General features: G+C 44.7%; 1 protein-coding gene across 1 annotated transcript in view; it reads right to left on the bottom strand.

The window, feature by feature from the left end:
* ADSS2 (adenylosuccinate synthase 2) overlaps positions 1 to 22,810 on the bottom strand; it is a 247,389-nt gene that overhangs the window by 208,953 nt on the left and 15,626 nt on the right. Inside the window, exon 2 of the mRNA XM_033936570.1 lies at positions 7,455 to 7,557. Within this exon, the coding sequence (XP_033792461.1) occupies positions 7,455 to 7,557 (103 nt within the window). The remainder of the gene's footprint in view (positions 1 to 7,454; positions 7,558 to 22,810) is intronic.

The raw sequence follows: 22,810 nt of genomic DNA, 5'->3' as shown, positions 1-22,810 counted from the left end.
ATCCCCAAGCTACATCATCCCTCACTTCGCCCTGAATCACAGCATCAAGGACTGCCGCAGAATCCAACTCTTCGCCTACCCCTCCCTTAAACTTTGCCACTCTAAAAAATTCCTCGACAAAACCCTCGCCTTCCAAGCCACTAAGCTAAACCCATGGTTATCCCAAATGGCCCTCAAGGCCCCCAACTACCTCGGCTTCAGAAAACTACTCAAAACCCGCCTCTTCCAAGACCAGGATCCTAACGCCCCTTCTATCTAAACAACCCTTCTCCCCTCTACATCCTTCCCTCACCCCCCCCCCCTGGCAACTTTGATCAATTTGATATTGAACCGCTTGTAACCCCGCTCAATTGATGTAAACCACTTGTAACCTTGTTTAATTGATGTGAACCGCCTAGAACTCTTCCGGGTATGGCGGTATACAAAAATAAAGTTATTATTATTATTATTATTATTAATGTGGATTTGAAAAATTTGGCTCGATTGTTGGCTGATCTTTTGGCCCCTTTTCTACCTTCTCTTATTTCTTCAGAGCAGGTTGGGTTTGTGCGGAATAGGCATTCCGTTTTGAACGTCCAGCAAGCTCTGTTGGCCATGGCGCAATCCTTGCACACACTGGGAATTTTTGTGGGAATGCATGCAGCTAAAGCCTTTGATCAAGTTAACTGGCACTACTTTGGAATATGTAGGGATGGGCCTGGGTTTCTCGCTACGGTCCGGATGCTTTATGCTGATTTTAGAGCCTCGGTGTTGGTCAATGGTGTTTGTACTCCCTACTTTGCGATCGGTCATGGGACACGTCAGGGGTGCCCTTTATCCCCCTTATTGTTTTTGTTATATTTGGAACCTCTGTTGCGAACTATTAAGAGATGATGAATTGGTCGGTTTGCCTGAGGGGGATTCCCAATTGCGGGTTTTAGCATTTGCGGATGATATGTTACTCACCTTGGCGGACCTACACCACTCGCTGTTTCGAGCATTGGATATTCTGGATGAATTCCACATTTATTCAGGGTTGACTTTAAAACAGACAGAAATCCCTGGTGCTCCCGCTGCAGACTACCGTGCGGGATCAGTGGTCGGGCCCCTTTCCTTTGACGTGGGCCTCCACTCATCTCCGCTATTTGGGGATACTTCTGCCTAATGACTTGTCCCTACTGTATACTCTTAATATCAATCCCTTGCTGGCTAGTACTAGACAGAAACTCTTGGCCTGGAGGGTCTATCCCTTATCCTTATTAGGACGGATAGCCCTCTATAATATGATGGTCTTGCCTCAGTGGCTTTATATTTTGCAAACCCTTCCCTTGATTATTACCCATAAACATCTCCTTTCATTACATCAATCTCTTGCGGGATTTTTAGGGGGGGTAAGCATTCTCGTATTCCCTTGCATGTTTTAATTTACCTAGAGAGCAGGGGAGACAGGGATTACTTCTTATTGGTAGATTCAATTTGGCCTGTCAATTCTAGCACTTGCTTGATTGGTTTTGTTTGACTGATCATTTTTCTTTCACTGCGACTGAATGTGCTGCTTATTTACCATTTAATGTTAGTTTTCTTTTGCATGCTGTAACTTTACCTCAATGTTCTGCTGCCTATGGAAAACTTTTTCTATCTCCGTCAAGGACTGCATGGAAGCGGTTGTGTAAATTGCTGCAGATTTCTTCAACAGTCACTCCCTGTTTGTCGTTGCTCGGCAATGTGGATTTTCCACCACGACTATGTCAGGAGACATTTCGTCGCTGGGCCTTTAGGGGTCTGTGATATCTTTTGCAAGTGGTACAGGAAGATGGTGCGCTGGATTATTTCCAATTTTACAAAAATCTTTTCATCTTTTGCCCACAAACTGGTTTGCTTATCGTCAGTTACAACATTATGTGCATTCCCTGCCCAGGGAGTGTTTAACTGCAGACGTTCATGAAAAATTTTCAGAGGCTTTTTGTTTGACAGGCCAGGTGCCCATACCATTCCGTTTTCATCACCGTTATCTTTTGGAGGCTACTCAGGAATTGGATTATGGTACTTATGCTGCTAAATGGACTCGAGAACTTCAGATACTTATTACTGTCGACTTGTTGAAGAGGAGTTTACATCTGAGTGCTGCTTTGTTGATATCTGCGGTGGAAAGGGAACACTATTACAAATTTGTGCTGCGAGCATTTTTTGCACCTAATCGGGCATTCCGAGCACACTTAATTTCCTCAGATGCTTGTCCTCACGCCACACTAGGTCATATGTTCTGGACTTGCCCCGTCATTTTACCTTTTTGGCGTCATCTTTGCCAGTGGATTGGTCATCTTTGGAACTGTACTTGGAACCTGCACCCTAGCTCTCTGTTCTCCTTGACTTTCTCTATGGTCCCGCGATGTGCGGGCTGTTCTGCATTCACCCACAGAGCAATTTATGTGGGTATTAAGACAATTTTACAAGGTTGGCTGACACCATTTGAACCCACCTTCACTCATTGGCAGATTTTGATGATCCAGTTGGCTGGCATGGACTGTCAGGTTGTTGGACCTTTGGATTCCAAAAAGGGGAATTTATATATCAATTGTTGGCTACCTTTCTGTACCACTTTAACACACAGAGCACGCAGTCATTTGTTGACTTGATGTTTTCCTTTTGTTTTAGCTTGATAACTGCTGTTCAGGGTGTGGGGGGGGTTGTTTTGTGTATTTTGCTTTCTTTCTTTATGGTTGAAATTTAATAAAAATGATTGAACATTAAAAAAAAAAAAACTTTTCAGATTTGTTTACAATTATATAAAACAATTACTGATTTGGTTATACTATTAGAAATACATAGATAAATAATTATGAAATTATTGTGAGATGAACTATCTACAGTTTAATAGGTTAATCATTCAAATTTGGACAACTTTTCTACTGTACTTTATTGAAAGGAGAAAAATCATCATTATCTTAATAACAATTTAAATAGTTTTATTTAACCAAAACAGTAACATTATAGCATATGTTTTCTTGTATTTGCTTAAACATCCATGTTAACTGATGTAATTAATCAAAATATTAAAAAAAAAAAAAAACCAACAACAAAAACTTAGGCCCTCTTTTACTAAACCGAAGTAGAGGTTTCTACCATGGCCCGGAAAGCTAAATGCTCCAACGCTGCTCCTGGCAGTGTCTGTGCATTTAGTGCTCCTCCAGGCCATGCTAGAAACCTCTACTGTGGCTTAGTAAAAGGGAGGTTGATTATTAGGGGTTAGATTCTTAGCCAGGTTCAAACATGAAAAACTTAAAATACTGCCTTCTGTAGCTCACTTATCTTCATCTTCTTGTTTGTTCCATAATCTGGAAAAGAAAAATAAGCTTTCTTGGTTTATCTGATCCCAAATGATTTCTCAATTTGGAATGAATGAGTCCAAAGGAAGAGAATATTCTTTCTATGCCAGCAGAAGAAGCTACTGTTAAAAGTGAAATCATTACTTCAACAGTCTCTAAATCCAATTGCTTAAGTAACCTCCACTGGTGTGACTTTCTTTAAGATGCCATCGGCAAACATATATTTCTTGAATTGTTTCCCTTAGCTCTAAAGTTTATTATAGTTGGCATTGCAGATGGATGATTCCTGAATACCCATGTCATAGCTACCTCCTCTTCTTCAGCACTTAAGGTTTGACCCTGGTACCAGATATTGACAATATTTTCAAGAAAATGAGCTGGAGACAGTTCTTGTCCCATTCATTTTCTTTTAATGTTTGTAATTCTGTCATTGTGCAATTCTGTTTTTAAGTGTTCACCAAGTCCTTCCAAATTTCAACAGCATCGGCAATAAAACAGCTATTTTTCTGTATTTTGTTTAAAGCTTCAGAAATGAGTTTCAGGATTCTCAGCATATCTTCAACATTTCTCTTAAGCCCAATGTTGAGATTTTGGTCATAACAGTGCCATCTATTTTCTCACAATTTTGTCCGCAAACTGTTATCAGAATAGGCCAGTTCATGATATACTGCTTAAAAAAAGTCCACTAGTGAGTCCATCTAACATCTTGTGTGAGAGTTAGTTCAGTTCCACCCATTCTTTTCAGAATTGCTATGGAAGTATTTAGCAATTCTAACAACATTAGTCTTCATTTCAAGGACACTGAAGTCTTTGCAACCATATGTTGTTAGCTTGGTATTCTCTTCATGTTCTTCTAAACTTCTTCCTAACTTGAATACATTTGCAGCATCGTCTATGATTAAATTGCGTAGACATTTGAATTTCTGTTCACATTTTATTATAGCTTTTGCTGCAACTTCCTGTAAGTATTCTGATGTATGTGCATTTCCTGATGTATCAATTGTTTCTGCAAGAAAGACAGTTCCTTCCTTCTGTTGTTAAAAAAGCACAAACAACAGGATTATTGGGGATATTACACCACCCATCAAGACTTAGGTTATCAATTTTACCCTCTAGACCCACTGCACATTGCTTTCTCTATCATACACTTTATCCAGCAGTTTCCTTGCAACATCTGCTCTGCTGGTGGACTGAATCCTAGTCTCAGTACTGAACCATATTAATGAAGTGTGGGATTTCAATCAGATAGAAAGAAGAGTTTGTCGCATAAACAAGCGGGGCATTTTTTTTTTTAATCAATTACCTCTTTTTCTAATCCTTTATCACACATTTATCTATGGTGGTTCCTGGATGATCAGATTTTTTTTTTCTTTCTTTTAGGCGATATACTGTATATGTGATGTATATGATGTGACTGAAACACTATCCTGGACAAATATCATCCTCCTGTTCTACAGCTTCAGAGTTATCACGAAGATGAATAGTTTCCAGAATCCTTTAGGTTGATGATAGATTCCCCTAAACAAAAAAGTCAATGATGATATTTTATTATTGATACCATTTCTGCTTATTTGTTTCACTGCCACTCAGTACTGCTCCTAGTTTCAACTCTTTATTTCTTCATAACAACTGTATCAAAATGACAGTAACATGAAGTAATAATAACAAATATATTTTTGCTCAAATATGACAGTTTCCCAAGGCAGTCTTTATGAAATATGATGAAATCAAAACATTTACTAACCTGAAGATCCTGCTTGTTCAAAGATATTCCTTTTATTGTCTTCATCAAAGCACTTCCCATGATGTTGTTTCATTTGGGCCACCAAGCCTTGCATTTCTTTGTTGCAATGTTTGCATTTTGCATACATGCCTTACCCATAGGCAGAGAAACTTCATTAAAATATTCCCAATCTGGGTCTCTTTTACAGACTGCTCTCATTATAGGTTTTCTCCTCCCAGGAGAAAATATTATGATAAACCTCAGGCTCTCTACATATCAAGTTCCACCTAATTATGGACTTAATTCTTGAGAATAAACTAGAAATCTTATGCCTAACCAAAACCTGGATCATGGCTGCAGATGCTTCCTACTTAATATAAGCTATACCTGCAGGTTTTCAATCACTACTGATAAACAAAAAATGTTTGGCTGTCATGTTCTCCACCAACCTTAAAATCATGGTTCCATGACTCGAATTCCCATCCAATACTGGAAACTTTTCGAGCTGAAATGATGGCAACCAGAAAGACCATCTTGAGAGTGAGATGTTTAATGGAGGCTTAGTGCAAAGGTTCAAAAAGAGCCTCAGCCAGCACTTGGAGATCCAGATTGCAATCTCACGAGGGAAAGGAGGGACGCATTAGGGAGCATAAATATATAATGCCCCTCAAGAAACAGGACACCTCCCCATGCAAAGTTAGAGAGGTACCTTTCACCTTACCCCAAACGTTGAACAGAGCAGGCACCAGGACTCTCAGAAAGCATATTGCTTCAAGAATCCTATAATATTGAGCACCTGAGCCCTTCAAGGGGACAGAGAACAATCCGCACACCAGATTTCAAAAACCTTCCATAACCTGACATAAGCCAAAGATGTGGAAGACATCCAAGAATAGAGAAGTTCAGAAACCACTGCGGGAGAAAAACGTGCTTCTCTATGTTTCCTCTCCATGGCCAAACCTTAAGCCAAGAAGATGTGGATCTTCCATTTCTACTAGCCCTTGCCTGAGAAGGTCCCAACTTCTGGACAAGGGGAAAAGTCTGTGTACCATGGCTGGGAAGGCCAATCCAGAACCATTAGCAAGACCGGATGAGGATGATGTGCAATTAGATGCAACACACAGCCTTTCAGAGACCAAGGAAGGAAGACGTATAGGGGTTCCTCCTCCGGCCAAGGCTGAATTAGGGCACCTATTCCTTGAGAGACCAATTTCATCTGACAACTGAAGAAACACTCTGCTATCATACTGGCTGCAGAAGCCATCAAATCAAACTGCGGAGAGCACCAGCAATCCAGGATGAGCTGAAAGGCCTGTTGCTCTAGCAACCACTCTGCTGGATCTAGGAGAGAGCAACTGAGAAAGTCCACTTGTAAAATTGTCCTTACTCACAATATGGACTGTTTCGAGTGCCTAAAGGTGTTTCTCCACTCACCGACAGAGGCACGCTGCTTCCAACGCTACCGCCCGACTCCTTGTACCTCTATTTATTGATGTAAACCACCTTAGTGGCATTGTCCGACTTCACCCTGACTGCCTTCCTCCAAAGGAGCAGCAGGAATTCCAACAGGGCCAGGTGAACTGCCCAGGTCTCCAGACGATTGATGGACCCAGCCACCTCCATGAGGATCCATGTACCTTGAGTTATACGGCCCAGGCAATGAGCATCCCAGTTGAGGAGACTCAAATCCGTAGTTACAAGCACCCACTAGAGGGGATAAAGCAGCATCCACCTCAGGAAGTGAACTGTGGTGTGCCACCAGGACAGACCGTTTCTTGCTTTTGGCAAAAGAGGCAGAGGATGGTGGAAGTTCTGAGAAACTGGAACCCACAAGAAATAACAGGATCCAGTGCAGGGACATATGCGAGTCCTTGTCCAAGGCATTACCCTCCAGTGTCACTTCCATGGAGCCCAAGAGCTGCAAATAGTTCCATACCATGGAAATAGGACACTCACAGTCTGCACTTTTGCGTTTGAAGCTTCTACCCCGATCTTCTAGGAGGAACACCATTCTCTGGGCACTGTCAAAGTGAACTCCAGGGCCTGGGAGGGAATCAGGTGACTTTTGCTCTGATTCACAACCCAGCCCTGGGTCTCCTCAAGTCCTCTCCCAGCTGAAGTGCCCAGGTTGGCCTCTACTGCTAAGTCCGCTCGAATCAGTCAATCACCAAAGTAAGGCTATACCCTGATCTCCCTGGTGGTACAGACAAGCAGCAACCACCACTATAATCTTGGAAAAGATTCAGGGGTCCACAGCCAAAGGTAAGAAAATACTGGATCTTTCCAGGGAGCACCAACAGTTAATACCAGTGAGGTCACTGGTTAAACTCAATTTTTTCTCTACCTCTTATCTGCTAGTAGGAGGGAATAACAGTGGAGCTTATGCTAAGGAATTTTGGTTTGATTCATAAAGACTGCCTACTTACCAATGAAGGCTGTGACATTTGGATTGATGATACCACTGGGTAAAAGGTGAAAGTCATATTCTACAGAATCCACAACAACAGTGTGACCAGCATTGTTTCCTCCCTGAAAATTAAACATAGTATATTTTAAAACAGAATTAAAACCAATAGAAGCCAGAAAGATTAATAGAAATACAGGATAAAATCTTCTGGAGGAAACTAACTTCAATCATGGTTCCAGTAATCTTTATCTTGATGATACACTTAATGAAATAGATATTTTTGTTGTTTCCAAATGCAGCACAAGGTAACATTAAAATATTGCTATTTTTCCAACAAACAAAATGTATCAGCAGTCATCGCCCAAGTCATTTTCTGGAAGCAGAGTCAGTCCAATGGTTGTAGGTGTCCTAGGCAAACTTTTAACCTTAACCTCTACTCCCTCGATTAACTTTCAGGCATCTAGTCTGCAGCCTCTCCAAGATTTTGGTAATTAAATTCAAAATAATAATCAGCACAAAAACATCCTACTGTTCTGTTCTGAATGCAGCAGCTCTTTGCTGCCCCCAAGAAACTGCTGCCCTAGGCAACCTTCTACTCTATCCTAATAGTTGGGCCAGCCCTGTATGGAAGCAGATACTATTCTACTTCAGTGGTCCAACTTAACTGGCAAGGAAGATTCCAGACTCAATCTGAAATTCTTGAGTTCTTATCAATGCCAACTAAACATGCCTGTACTATTTTTTTTATACAAGGATAATTTGCAAAATATATGGGGAACTTGCAAACAGTTTCAAAGTGAAACTCCCCACAGAATTTTCCCTTGAAAATGCAGGCCATTTTGCATCTCAAAGGGGAATTTTATCAAGCAATATTATGGCCTTAACATACGCTAAATGTTAAGAAACCCTAACACTACTTGATGAATTCCCCCCTAAATGTATATACACATGCACAGATGTATTGATTTCTTTGTTTTGTTTACAGCATAGCAGCAGTAATGAACTTGCACAGTTACTTTTACCTGCAAAAGGGAGTAGCAAGTTTCAGCCCTCAATTTCACCCAGGACTGCTTGCTTTTGATAGCATAAAATTTCAAGTTTTGCCACCATTTCTATCACCCAGTAAATTGAAATGTCTAACATTTTCACAGTATTTGACTTATAAAACTACCACCATCTCCACTCTTTAGAGGCCAGTATACTGAAGCTTTGCTTCCATTTTAGGCCAGATTCTCAAAAAAAGTTAGGTGCCAGCAGGTACCTAGATCACGCCTGCTGGTGCCTAACTTAAGCGTTTTAACTAGTTTTAAGTAGTGCAATAGTAGTGCATTTTCCCGTCTCTGAAAAATATGCTTCAATATTAACACCTTTCAAGTACTTAAACATCTGCATATCACATCACCTCCTATCTCACTTCTCCTCTAGAGCAGTGTTTCTCAACCTGCGGTACACGTACCCTAGGGAGTATGTGGGCCGCCTGTTGAGGGTACGCAGGCTGGCCGTCACCAGGGATCTCTCCCTGCCTCTCCCACCCACTGAAACTAAAGCCGTGTCAGATTTCTCCCTGCCTTTCCAACCTCGAAACCAACCCTGCCACCCGACACTCCCCCCCCTCCAGGGGGAAGGCTTGTGGGCCGGCCGCTTCTGCAGTTGCTGCACATGCCTAGCCCGTCCCTGTTGCTGTGTCAGCATCGGCGGCAGCGGGGGTAATGGAGTAGGGCAAGGTGGGGGTGGGGCAGGGAAGCAGGGAGAAATCTGCAGCAGCGGTGGCTTCAGGGGAGGGGGAAGGGGAGGCAGGCAGGGAGAGAAAGAGGGAGAGAGAAGAAGAAAAAAATTTAAAGTTGGGGCAGGGAATGGAGTATGTTGGGTGGCAGGGGGCAGGCAGGGAGAGAGGAAGAAAAAGTTGGACTCATGGAGGGAGAGAGAGAGATGTTGGTTGGGGAATGGCATGAGGTCTGGAGGAGAGGAAGCATGCAGGAGGAAGAAAGAAAGAAATATTGGATGCACAGTCAGAAGGAAGTGCAACCAGAGTCTCATGAAATCAACAGAAAGCAAAGATAGGAAAAATTATTTTATTTTCAATTTAGTGATCAAAATGTGTCCATTTTCAGAATTTATATCTGCTGTGTTATGTTTTGCACTATATTTGTCTATTTTTCTATAGTTGTTACTGAGGTGACATTGCATATTTTAAAGTCATCCGCCTTGACCTCTTTGAAATTAAAAATGAATATAAATGATAATTAACATTTTCTGTGCATACAGTGTGCTTTGTGTTTTTTAATTTTTTTGGTTACCATTACGTATTATATAAGATTATACTGTGTATACTGTATATGAAAAATGGATAGAAGAAATTGCAGTACAATTAGTACTATTATGGGGTGGGGTACTTATTTGTTTTTTGTTAGGCTTAGGGGGAACTTGGTTTGAAAAGATTTAGAAACACTGCTCTAGTCTAGAGCAGTGGTTCTCAACCCTGTCCTGGAGAACCACCAGGCCAATCGGGTTTTCAGGCTAGCCCTAATGAATATGCATCAGTGTTCTCCCTAGGGCCTTTCAGCCAGGCGGTCCGCCCAGGTAATTTAGAGGACCGCCCAGCTAAATTCTGCTGCCGCCGCTGCTTCTCAACATTTAAAAAAAAAAAAAAAGCCGGCTTAAAGATTTCACCTTAGCCCATAGCAAACTTATGCTCCGGGGCTCTAACGTGTGCATGCCGGCTTCCCTTCTCTCCAAAACTGGAAGTTATGTCCGGGGGGGGGGAAGAAGAGAAGGGAAGCCAGCACACACATGTTAGATCCCCGAAGCATAAGTTCTCTATGGGCTAAGGCGGGAGACAGGTCAGTGAAGCTTTCCATTTGCTCTTCTTGCTGCCGGGTCCTGCCTACTTTCAGTTTCCACATGTTAGATCCCCGAAGCATAAGTTCTCTACGGGCTAAGGCGGGAGACAGGTCAGTGAAGCTTTCCATTTGCTCTTCTTGCTGCCGGGTCCTGCCTACTTTCAGTTTCCACGAAGGCAGGACACGGCAGCATTTCCCCCAATCGATTATGATCTTGGGCCGATCAGCCTTCTTCTCCGACGGCAGAATTGATATCGGGGAGAGGAATGCTGGTCGGCCCGAAGTAGGGAGAGCTTGGGGGGGCGGCGGCCAGCGGCTTTGGGGCCTGTTCCCCGATGGCAGTGGCTTGGGGGAGGGCAAGGAGAAAGAAAGTAAGAGGGCAGGAAGAGAAACAGAAAAAAAGAAAGGGGGCATGAAGAGAGGAAGAAAAAGTTTGGGGAGGGGAATGAGGTCAGGAGGAGAGGAAGCATACAGGCTGAAAGGGAAGAAAGATTGAATGCACAGTCAGAAGAAGAAAGTGCAACCAGAGACTCATTAAATCACCAGACAATAAGGTAGGAAAAATGATTTTATTTTAAATTTACTGATCAAAATGTGTCTGAATTTATATCTTCTGTCTATATTTTACACTATGGTCCCCTTTTACTAAACCACAATAGCGGTTTTTAGCGCAGGGAGCCTATGAGCATCAAGAGCAGAGCTGGGCATTCAGCGCAGCTCCCTGCGCTAAAAACTGCTATTGTGGTTTAGTAAAAAGGGAGGGGGGGTATTTGTCTATTTTTGTATGGTTGTTACTGAGGTGACAGTGCATAGAGTCATCTGCTTTGACCTCTTTGAAAAAAAAACCAGAATAGGAATGATTATTAACATTTTCTCTGCGTACAGTGTGCTTTGTGTTTTTGTTTTTTTTTATTTTATTGGGTTGGAGGGAAAGAAAAGGGGCAGATGCTGATGGAAGTGGGGGGGAGAGGAGAGAGTGAAATGCCAGATCATTTTGACTTGGTCATTTTAAAAGTAGCTCACAAGCCCAAAAAGTGTGGGCACCTCTGCTCTAGAACATCGCTTCTTAGTTTTATCAAGTGGTGCAGTGAGGGGGGGGTTAACTTCTTTTAGCATGTTGTTTCATTAATTCTGAGTTTGGTGTTACAATATGTTGTTCTTGGTTTTTAGTTTACACATTATTTATTCTTTTCTATGACATGTTCTTATCGCAATTTTACTCAAAAGTATAAATAGGTATCCGTATTCAAGTTGCATCACGGTGCTCTGGTTTTGGCTCCAGTATTTGTCACTTCCGTCCACCAGGTCTGGCTATCCGTTACCGTCTCATATTTTAAAGACTCACTCGTTATAATTAGCGGTGATCCACACGTCTCTTCGTAATGGACATGTCCGATTTTAGCATTTGGATCTTAGTACTATGGGTTTGGTCTTTTCTGGTTTCCTGCTTTTCGTCTTGAGTCTTTTGAGTTTAGAATTACATTTTATGACATTTTTGTGGTTATAATTGTATGACATGTCTAAATCGGTCAAGTTATCCATTCTTTCTATTATATTTTGTCCCCTCATACAGTGGCAGACCGCCCCGGGTGCAAGCTGCTCTAAATGACACCTGCACCTCAGCACGGCTGCCGTTCTTATTCTGAAGCAGAGTCGGCAGCCGCACTGAAGTGCAGGAAGGCCCCGCGATGACTGCATTTGCCGCCTCTGCCTCCGGAAGACATAAGTGACGTCAGAAGGGGAGGATCGGCAGCTGCAGTCATTGCGGAACCTTGCTGCAACTCCCTATGTCTCCTGGCCCACCCCCTCCAACGTCACTTACATCTTCCAGAGGCAGAGGCAACAGAAGCAGTCATCATGGGACCTTGCTGGTTTGGAGGGAGAGAGGAGTATAGAAGGGTGGTGGAGGGAGAAAAAGGAGGTCAGGGTGGTATGGAAGGGTGGTGGAGGGAGAGAAAGGGGGCAGATGCTGATGGAATTGGTATGCAGGGAAAGGAGATAGAGACTTAAGGGGGAAGGATACTGGATGGAATTGGGTTGGAGGGAAAGAAAAGGGGCAGATGCTGATGGAAGTGGGGGGGAGAGGAGAGAGTGAAATGCCAGATCATGGGGGTGTGGGAGAGGGAAGGGAAGAAGAGGAGAGAGATGCCAGACCATTGAAGGAGGGAAGGGAAGAAGATGGATGCCAGAATAATAGAGGTGAAGGGAGAGATGGAAGGGGAATATAAGGAGAGAAGATGCCATATAGAAGGGGCAGAGAGAGGGTAGACAGTGGATGAAAGGAAGAGAGTGTCAAGACTATGAGGAAAGCAGAAACCAGAGAAGACAATGTAGAAAAAAATTATATTTATTTATTTTTTAGCTTTAGGGGAGATGCATCGCTGTTTCTGTGGTGTTGCATTGTATGCAGAGTCCAGCTTCTTGGTGGTTCAATTTAACCTTTGTCTACGTTTTTCTATTTTATTCCCCCTTTTATAAAACTGTAGAGCGTTTTTTTTAGCACCGGCCTTGGTGGTAATTGCTCAGTCTGAACTGTTACCACCATGGCTAAAAACCACATTACAGTTTTATAAAAGGGAGAGGGGTTAGTTTGTGATTACATATTCCATACTAGGCGAAGGTGTGTTCGAAAGTCATGGTTTTCAGTTAGGATTCACTGTGTAGGATTGATCTGTACTAGTCTGGCTTGTTTAGTTTTACAATGGGTGTATTGATGTACTGCTCACTGCAATATGTAAGATGCTGCCTTTTCCTAGGTACACCCTTGTATGATGTGTGGACTGTTACTAAAAATCATGTTTTTCATACAGATGGGGGGGGTGTCAAAAAATGATGGGCCTCGGGTGTCACATATGCTAGGTATGCCACTGCCTTCATAGTTTATATCTAATCCACAAGCCTGCTTTTAGGACCTACAGGGTATGTATCCCTCTGATTCATGACAATTTCACTTCTCATGTTACCTTATCCATTCTTTTTATTATACAACTACCCAGATAAGCATCATTCTTTGACGTGATTGGACCTTGAAAACTAACGGCATCAGTGTTCTCCCCAGAAATTTTTTCCAGCCATGAAAAACTTTTGCTGCAATTAGTGTGCCGGAGTTAAAAAAGTTTGAGAAACGCTGCTCTATACCATTTGAAAGCGGGCAACTATCTAATTATTCACTTCTAGAATTGGATACTTCTTAAATTTAATATATATATTATGGAACAAGTGTCAAACCTTAAGAAAGGCAGTCATATTGAGCATTGGAAAATAACTATTAATAATTAACTAATACAAATAGTACACATTTAGGGCTCCTTTTACTAAGCTGCGATAGTGGTTTTACCGCACGCTTAGCTCGCGCAGAATTGCCGCACATGCTAGACGCTAACGCCAACATTGAGCTGGCGTTAGTTCTAGCCGTGTAGCGTGGCAATTCTGCACGCACTAAAAACACTATTGCAGCTTAGTAAAAGGAGCCCTTAATTTTCCTCACCACCAAATTTCCCTGTCCCGCCCCACCCGGCTACTTTTTCATGCCACCCGGCTGGAAAAAATTTCTGGGGAGAACACTGATGCATGGAGCAGATTTGCATGCCTATCACTTCCATTATATGCAACTCTCTCTCATGCATATTCATTAGGGCTAGCCTGAAAACCCGATTGGCCTAGTGGTCCTCCAGGACAGGGTTCGGAACCACTGGTTTAGAGCATACATATTCTAGGTCTTCCAGTCTCTTCTTTAACATCTTTTGGCTCAAATTCCTTACCACTTTTGTCATCCTCCTCTTGACTGCTTCAAGTCTTCTTATATCTTTAGATAAAGCTTCCAAATCTGAACACAATATGCCAAGTGGGGCCTCACCAACAACTTGTACATGAGCATCAACACTTCCTTTCTAACCTGTCTGCAGAAAACATTTCATACACAGACAGGTTAGAAAGGCTGGGGCTCTTCTCCCTGGAAAAGTGGAGACTCAGAAGAGACATGATAGAGACTTACAAGATCATAAAGGGCATAGAGAAGGTGGAGAGGGACAGATTCTTCAACCTATCGGGAACCACAAGAACAAGGGGGCACTCGGAGAAACTGAAGGGGGACCGGTTTAGAACCAATGCCAGGAAGTTCTTTATCACTCAGAGGATGGTGGACACCTTGAATGCGCTGCCGGAGGTTGTGATAGGACAGAGCACACTAGGGGGTTTTAAAGAAGGATTGGATAAATTCCTGACAGATAAAGGAATTGAGGGATACAGATAAGGGTAAAGATAGGATATAGAAAGGGTATCAAGGTGAATTTTAAAGGATCACATACAGGTCATGGACCTGATGGGCCGCCGCAGATGCGGACTGCTGGGCGCGATGGACCACCGGTCTGACCCAGCAGAGGTGACTTCTTATGTTCTTATGTTCTTCTGCTGGTTACATTTCTCTCTATACAGCCCAGCATCCTTCTGAGTATAGCCACCGCCTTGTCACACTGTTTTGTCACCTACAGATCCTCAGACACTATCACCCCAAGGTCCCTCTACCCATCCATGCATATCAGTCTCTCACCTCCAAGCACATATGTTCCCTCAGATTTCTACTCCCCAATGCATCACTCTGCACTTCTTTGCATTTTATTTTAGTTGCCAAACATAAGATCATTCTTACAACTTTTGCAGATCATTTATCATGTTTTCCACTCCATCCAGTATGTCCACTCTGTTACAAATCTTGGTACCAGCCTGTAGTTTCCCGATTCATCTCTGCTACCATTTTTATGAAGAGGGACAACATCCGCTCTTCTCCAATTCCAAGGAACCTCTTCCGTCTCCAAGGATTCATTGAACAAATCTTTAAGAGGACCCACCAGAACCTCTCTGAGCTCCCTCAATATACTGGAATGGATCCCATCCAAACCCATGGCTTTGTTCACCTTCAGTTTTTCAAGTTGTTCATAAACTCGTTCTTCCGTGAACTGTGTGGTATCCACTCCATTTTGATTTATAACTTTGCCAGCCAATAGAAGTCCTCCTCCAGACTTTTCTACCATGAACATAGAACAGAAGTATACTTCTCCCTCGTTATTCGCGGGGGATAGGGGCAGAGCCGGACCGCGAATGGTGAAAAACCGCGAATATCTGGCTCTGACCCACCCCCGCCTCCCTTCCGCCTTCCCCTGGCATCCCGGCCTTACCTGGTGGTCTAGCTGGTTTTTGGGGCAGGAGCGATCTTCCTACACTCCTGCCCCGTGCAGATAGCCATTAGCAAGTGGCTGTGGGGAATTCCCGTAGTCTCTCGAGAGACTACGGGAACTCCCCACAGCCATTTCCTAATGGCTATCTGCACGGGGCAGGAGCGTAGGAACATCGCTCCTGCCCCGAAAACCAGCTAGACCACCAGGTAAGGCCAGGATGCCGGGGGGAAGACAAAAATATGGGGGGGTTCCCTCCTCCCCCCCAAAAAATATCACGATTATGTGAAATTGCGAGTAGGGAAACCGCAAATGGGGAGGGGGAAGTGTATTTGTTTAGTAGATCTCCTTTTTCCTCATTGCTTTTCACATAGCAATTCTCAGCATCTTTTAGTCTCACAATTCAATTTCTAGTCTTGCTCCTTTCTCCAATATACCTGAAAAAAGTCTTGTCTCCTTTTACCATCTCTAGCCATTTTTTCTCTCTTTACTTCTTCAAGTTTTATCCAGTATTCTTTTCTGTGTTCCTCTTTTTGAGTTCCTTTGTACTTCTTGAACGCCACCTCTTTTGCCTTTATTTTTTTCAGCCACCTGTTTAGAGAACCATAACAGTTTCCTTTTCCTCTTGCTTTTATTAACTTTCCTTATATAGGAGATCAGACGCTATTTTTAAAGCTCCTTTCAACTTAGACCACAGTCTTTCCACTTTCCTTATATCCTCCCATCTCACCAGTTCTTTCTCACTTTAATGAAATCTGCACATTTGAAATCCCTGACTATGAGTTTTGCGTGCCCACTGTCTGCTTTAGCTCTTACATCGAACCATACCATATGATGATCACTGCTACTAAGGTTCGCGCTAACCCAAACATTAAGCACACTTTCTCCATTCATAAGCACCAAATTCCTCATAGGTTCCATCACCATTTATCTGAGCAGAGCGCTTTGAAGGGCATCTACAATCTCTTTGCTTCTTTCTGGTTTAGCAGTTGGGACATTCCAGTCCACATCAGGAAGGTTGACATCTCCTAGTAACATCATTTCCGCTTTCAGATTCTGTTTTTGGATGTACACAACCAGCTCTTTGTCCAATTGCTCCATTTGTGTTGGAGGCCTATAGATGACCCCTGCAAGTATAGACGTTCCGTCTTCTCTCTTCAAACTTATCCATAATGTTTCCTCCATTCCCCAAGACCCCTATATTTCATCTGCTTTAATATTGTTTTTCACCAAGGTTGCCCCTTGTCCCCCTATTATTCCTCCTCTATTTAAAGCCATTCCTATGTACGATCTTAAAAGATCCAGATATTTCCGGCATCACCATGTCAAATCATACTGTTAAAATATTGGCGTTTGCAGATGATTTAATATTCACTTTGGATCATCCACAGCGGTCCATTCATCATCTACTTCAATTGCTTGAGGAATTCCATTTCTATTTGGGGTTCTCTCTGAATCATCACAAATCTCTGGTATTAGTTTTCCATCTACTCTGCAAGACTCTTGGGAGGGAGAGTTTCCGTTCTCTTGGGCCCAAGACTCCCTTAAATATTTAGGGGTGATTTTGCCAAGGGTCCTTTCTACTTTATGTGCTTTAAATTTTGACTCCCTCTTAGTAGATACTTTACAAACATTAAAACTGTAGTCCACTTTTCCTCTGTCTGTCTTGGGGAAGAGTATCTCTATACAATATGGGGCTCATAATAAAAAAAAAAAAAACATCTAAAAAGTGGCCTAAATAGGTGATCAAAAAGCCTGATCATTCAAGTACCCATAATCAAAGCTGGTTTTAGACATATTTAAAACCAGCTTAAACTTTCCCCTGCCTCTAAACGCATAGAGCGAAAAGAGGTGTTTTTAGAGGAGGGGAAAGGGCGGGAGGTGGGCCGACCTACACTTAGGCGTACAGCAGGTATGACCAAAACATTTGACAGGTTGCCTAGTTAGCACTTATACGTTTTGACTTAGACCAAGTCAAAACAGGTATAAGTGCCGAAAAAGGGGCCCCTGAGCTGATGGGAGCTGTCGCGATCAGCTCAGCAGACTGGCAACCTACCCACCCCCCAACGCAACCATCAGGGCAGGAGAGATGGCTCATCTCCCCTGCCACAATAGCAATACCACCAAGTGCCGCACTTGGGATCACTAAAGTGACAGGAGAGATGACCCATCTCTCCAGCAGCGATCCACCTCTCCCCCCGATCTGATCGGTCCAGGAGAGAACCCAAGCCCTCCTGGCCCCGCCGACAACGATCGGGGCAAGAGGGAGCACAAGCCCTCTTGCCCCAGCGAGCCGCAACCCCCCCCCCCCCCCACCCCCATCGGGCCAGGAAGGAGCCTAAGCCCTCCTGGCCCCGCTGATTACGATTGGGTCAGGAGAGAGCCCAAGCCCTCCTGGCCACGCCCCCCCCACCAACATTGGGCGAGGAGGGAGCCCAAGCCCTCCTGGCAACGCGACACCCCCCCACAAGATCGGGCAGGAGGGAGCCCAACCTCTCCTGCCCAGGCGACCACCCTATCCCCCACTAAGATCTGGGCAGGAGGGTTGCAATATATATTTCAGGTTTTCATAGAAGAGGGTCATCTAAGTACATTTAATGCATTGCAGCGAACTTACGAGGGCCGTTCAGAAAGTATCAGACTTTAATTTTTCTTGCATAAACAAATAAAGCTAGGGAGGTATGGTTTGGTGCATGTATGTAGGCGACTCTAATGCGCAAGCTTGAATTTTTTCCCACCTATGGAAGCTGTCAGTCACCTGCAGACCGCTGATGAGTGATGAAGTGTAAGTGAGCGCTGTCGGATTTTCGTTTTTGACAAAATGACAGAAAAAGTTGAACGCCACTGCATTAAATTTTGTGTAAAGCTTGGCGATTCCCAAGTGGAAACGATTCACAAGATTCAACAGGTCCTCAGGGACGAAGCAATGGGCACCATCACAAGTGCATCCCCCTTAGGGAATGCCCAGATAAAAGCAATCAAGAACCTTGCTCCCCTCCCCCCAAAGGGGACCATTGAGATTCTCCCACTCATCTTACAAATGAGAACCTTGTGAAAAGGAAAATGCTTTGGGACCCCATGAACTCCTCCTGTAGTGGAACCCCTTCAACAGAATCCAAAGCAGAAGGCATGAGCATGGCTAGGGTCCCTATCCTGAAATCCTATCCTGGATCACATGAGGCCATTCCTCCGAAGGTTCCTGAGGCAGGGGGTCCTCAGAAACCCATTCTGTGTGGGAATGGGAGCCCGAGAGAATCCCCAAGCTCTCCCCACCTCCTCCAGGTTCAATGTCCCCTCCAGAACTCTCAATTCAGCTCTACATGCTTAGAACCTATAATCTGGGCCCCCCAGTGGCCTCGAGCAGGTGGACACCCACCATCCAACTATAGGCCAGTGGTCTTCAATATAAGGCTAAGGAGCCAATGGTGGCCCTCAGAAACCTCTGGGGTGACCCCCATTGTCTTTCTGGATTTTTTTTCTGCCTCTCTACCCAGGCTTAGGACAGAAAGGGGAAAAGTGAATGTAAGAGCCACATGTTTGAAGGATACACCATTTTTCAATAAACAAAAGAGAATGAATTTGGCAATGCTCACAACATTTGAGCATACCCCCCCAATAAAATTTGAAGGTGGGCTGATGAAGATGGATGTCACTGACACATGTTGGGCAGTAATATTGTAGTCTCACATGGGAAGATATCTGGCGGCTCTTAGAATCCAAGAGGCTTCAGCTTAAAAATTAATGAAGACCACTGAACTAGGCTAAGCTCTTGAGCCCTCCCCCTGCAGTTGGACCCAAAGTGGGTAGGGAGAAGAGACCCCCCCCCCCCCCCCAAGTTCCAGTGGGACTGAAAGCTCTTCTCTTCCATTGCTGAAAACATCAGCAAGTGCAAACACTGACTAGGGAAGAAAAAAAGGCTGCATGTCCCAATGTTTAAATGAAGAAACAGCACCAGCAGCCCCCTCCCTCCTCCCAGGCTGTTTCCAACTTCAGAAAATCTGGGACCTGAAAAAACACCCAGAGCAACAACTGATCTGAGCTGCTGGTTCCAATAAACACTGCCATGTCTGCCAGCCAACAAGCCCAGCCATACTGATGTGTAGGCCTACATTGGCTTAGGGTTCCAGGGCCTGTACTGCTCCCCAGCTCTCTTTGGGTATGCTTAGTAAAATTCCATGCTGGTTTTTTTTTTTTCTTCAAGCTGCATAATGGTGCTTCATTTTATTTTTCCTCAATAGCTTTATTCTCTAACAAAGGAGCCTCACACAGTGACACTGAAAGATGCAAATGGAAGCTGCAGAGGCAGACTCTACACTTGATCAGGTATGGTCCCAAAGCCGGAATCCTAGTAGCGGCAGTTAGGCTGTGCAGCCACAGACAGCAAAGCAGGGAGCTAGGCCATGGGCCACGGGAGCACCATCAGCACAACCTACCAGCTGTTGAAGGTAGAGAAAAATACTGGATTGTTCAAGGGAGCACCACAGCTTATACCAGTGGTGCAACTAGTAGATTTCAGTTTTCTCTATCTCCACCTATTGGTAGGAAGAGATAACAAACCAATCGTGTAGAATAGTGGCACCGACATGAATGTTCCTTTCAAAATTGTCCAACAGCTATATTCCATTGTATCAAAGTTTCTGTGCTGCAGAAGCTATACTGCTTCTCCCAGAGAAATCCATTAGGCCAGCGATGGCGAACCTATGGCACGCGTGCCAACTGTGGCACGCGAAGGCCTTGCAGCTGGCACGCGCAGGGCCGCCATCAGGGCAGTACTACCAGGGGGTGCACAGGAGAGAGAGCTGAACGGGGACGATGGGGGACCCGCGGGGTTAAATATAACTCGAGCCGCGAGGCTCGTCTTCTACTCCGACTGCCCTGCAGCTCACACAGCCGATCTGAAATCTTCCCCGACGTCAGCGCTGACGTCGGAGGGAGGGCTTAAGCAAAGCCCGCCCTCCGACGTCAGCGCTGAAGTCGGGGAAGATTTCCGATCGGCTATGTGTGCGCGGCGGGACAGGCAGGAAATAGAAGACAAGCCTACGCGGCTCGAGCTACATTTTGCTGAGAAAGTTGCTAAGATGGGCTGGGAGACAAACGGGGAACACAAAAGGGGGCGGGAGTGCGTTTTGGACACAAGGCATGAACTTGGGAGAAAGGAAGGGAGGGAAAGAGATGCTGAGGTGGGGGAGGGAATGGGTTTTTGGACACAGAAGGCATGAACTTGGGAGAGAGGAAGGGAGGGAAAGAGATGCTGAAGTGGGGGAGGGAAAGCATTTTTGGACACAGAAGGCATGAACTTGGGAGAGAGGAAGGGAGGGAAAGAGATGCTGAGGTGGGGGAGGGAATGGGTTTTTGGACACAGAAGGCATTGGCTTGGGAGAGAGGAAGGGAGGGAAAGAGATGCTGAGGTGGGGGAGGGAATGGGTTTTTGGACACAGAAGGCATGAACTTGGGAGAGAGGAAGGGAGGGAAAGAGATGCTGAGGTGGGGGAGGGAATGGGTTTTTGGACACAGAAGGCATGAACTTGGGAGAGAGGAAGGGAGGGAAATAGATGCTGATGTGGGGGTGGGAATGGGTTTTTGGACACAGAAGGCATGAACTTGGGAGAGAGGAAGGGAGGGAAAGAGATGCTGAGGTGGGGGAGGGAATGGGTTTTTGGACACAGAAGGCATGAACTTGGGAGAGAGGAAGGGAGGGAAAGAGATGCTGAAGTGGGGGAGGGAAAGCATTTTTGGACACAGAAGGCATGAACTTGGGAGAGAGGAAGGGAGGGAAAGAGATGCTGAGGTGGGGGAGGGAATGGGTTTTTGGACATAGAAGGCATTGGCTTGGGAGAGAGGAAGGGAGGGAAAGAGATGCTGAGGTGGGGGAGGGAATGGGTTTTTGGACACAGAAGGCATGAACTTGGGAGAGAGGAAGGGAGGGAAAGAGATGCTGAGGTGGGGGAGGGAATGGGTTTTTGGACACAGAAGGCATGGACTTGGGAGAGAGGAAGGAAGGGAAATAGATGCTGAGGTGGGGGAGGGAATGGGTTTTTGGACACAAGGCATGAACTTGAGAGAGAGAGGAAGGAAGGGAAATAGATGCTGAGGTGGGGGAGGGAATGGGTTTTTGGACACAAGGCATGAACTTGAGAGAGAGGAAGGGAGGGAAAGAGATGCTGAGGTGGGGGAGGGAATGTGTTTTTGGACACAGAAGGCAAGGACTTGGGAGAGAGGAAGGGAGGGAAAGAGATGGTTGTGTACACGGGGAATAGAAGAAAGGAGAATTTTTGGTCATAGGGAGGGAGGGAGGTACAGACAGTGGCATACCAAGGTGGGGGTGGGGGCGGTCTGCCCCAGTTTTACGCCCCAAAGGGGTGCACAGCTGGCCACCCTCCAGTGTTCTCCCTAGGCTGGTAAACTGCGTCTCTTTAGCCACTTGAGTGCCACCGCCGCCATTGGGAACAGGCCGGTGCCAAGTTCTCCCTGCTTTTCCCTGTGGGGCCAACCAACTCTCGCCACCCGCGTCAATTCTGATGTCGGAGAGGACGTTCTGGGCCAGCCAATCGCTGCCTGGCTGGCCCAGAACGTCCTCTCTGATGTTAGAATTGACATCGAGTGGCGAGAGTTGGTCGGCCCCGTAGGGAAAAGAAGCAGGGCGAACTCGGCACCGGCCTGTTCCCGATAGCGGCAGTGGCAGCCTATTCCCCAGTGGCGGTGGCAGCATTTTCCCAATGGTGGTGGCATAGGGGAGGGCAAGGAGAAAGAAAGAAAGGGGGGGACAGGGAGCCAAAAAAAAAAAAGAAAGAGGGCTGGGTGAAACAAAGAAAAATGGGGCACGGAGAGAGAGAGAAAGACAGAAGGGGGCAGGGTGAAACAAAGAAAAAGTTTGGGGAGGGAATGAGGTCTGGAGGAGAGAAAGCATACAGAAGGCTGAAAAAAGGGAAGAAATATTGGATGCACAATCAGAAGAATAAAGTGCAACCAGAGACTGATGAAATTACCAAAGGTAGGAAAATGATTTTATTTTCAATTTAGTGATCAAAATTTGTCCGTTTTGAGAATTTATATATGCTGTCTATATTTTGCACTATGGCCCCCTTTTACTAAACCACAATAGCGTTTTTTAGCGCAGGGAGTCTATGAGCTTCAAGAGCAGCGTGGGGCATTCAGCGCAGGTCCCTGCGCTAAAAACCGCTATCGCGGTTTAGTAAAAAGGGAGGGGGAATATTTGTCTATTTTTGTATAGTTGTTACTGAGGTGACATTGCCTAAAGTCATCTGCCTTGACCTCTTTGAAAACCCGCAGAATATAAATGATAATTAACATTTTCTCTGCGTACAGCGTGCTTTGTGTTTTTAAAATTTTTTTGTTGGTAGATC

This window comes from Geotrypetes seraphini, chromosome 3 (genome assembly GCF_902459505.1).
Source record: "Geotrypetes seraphini chromosome 3, aGeoSer1.1, whole genome shotgun sequence".
NCBI classification, from domain to species: Eukaryota; Metazoa; Chordata; class Amphibia; order Gymnophiona; family Dermophiidae; genus Geotrypetes; species Geotrypetes seraphini.
The sequence above is the reverse complement of the archived record's forward strand: the minus strand, read 5'-3'. Positions and strand labels throughout refer to the sequence as shown.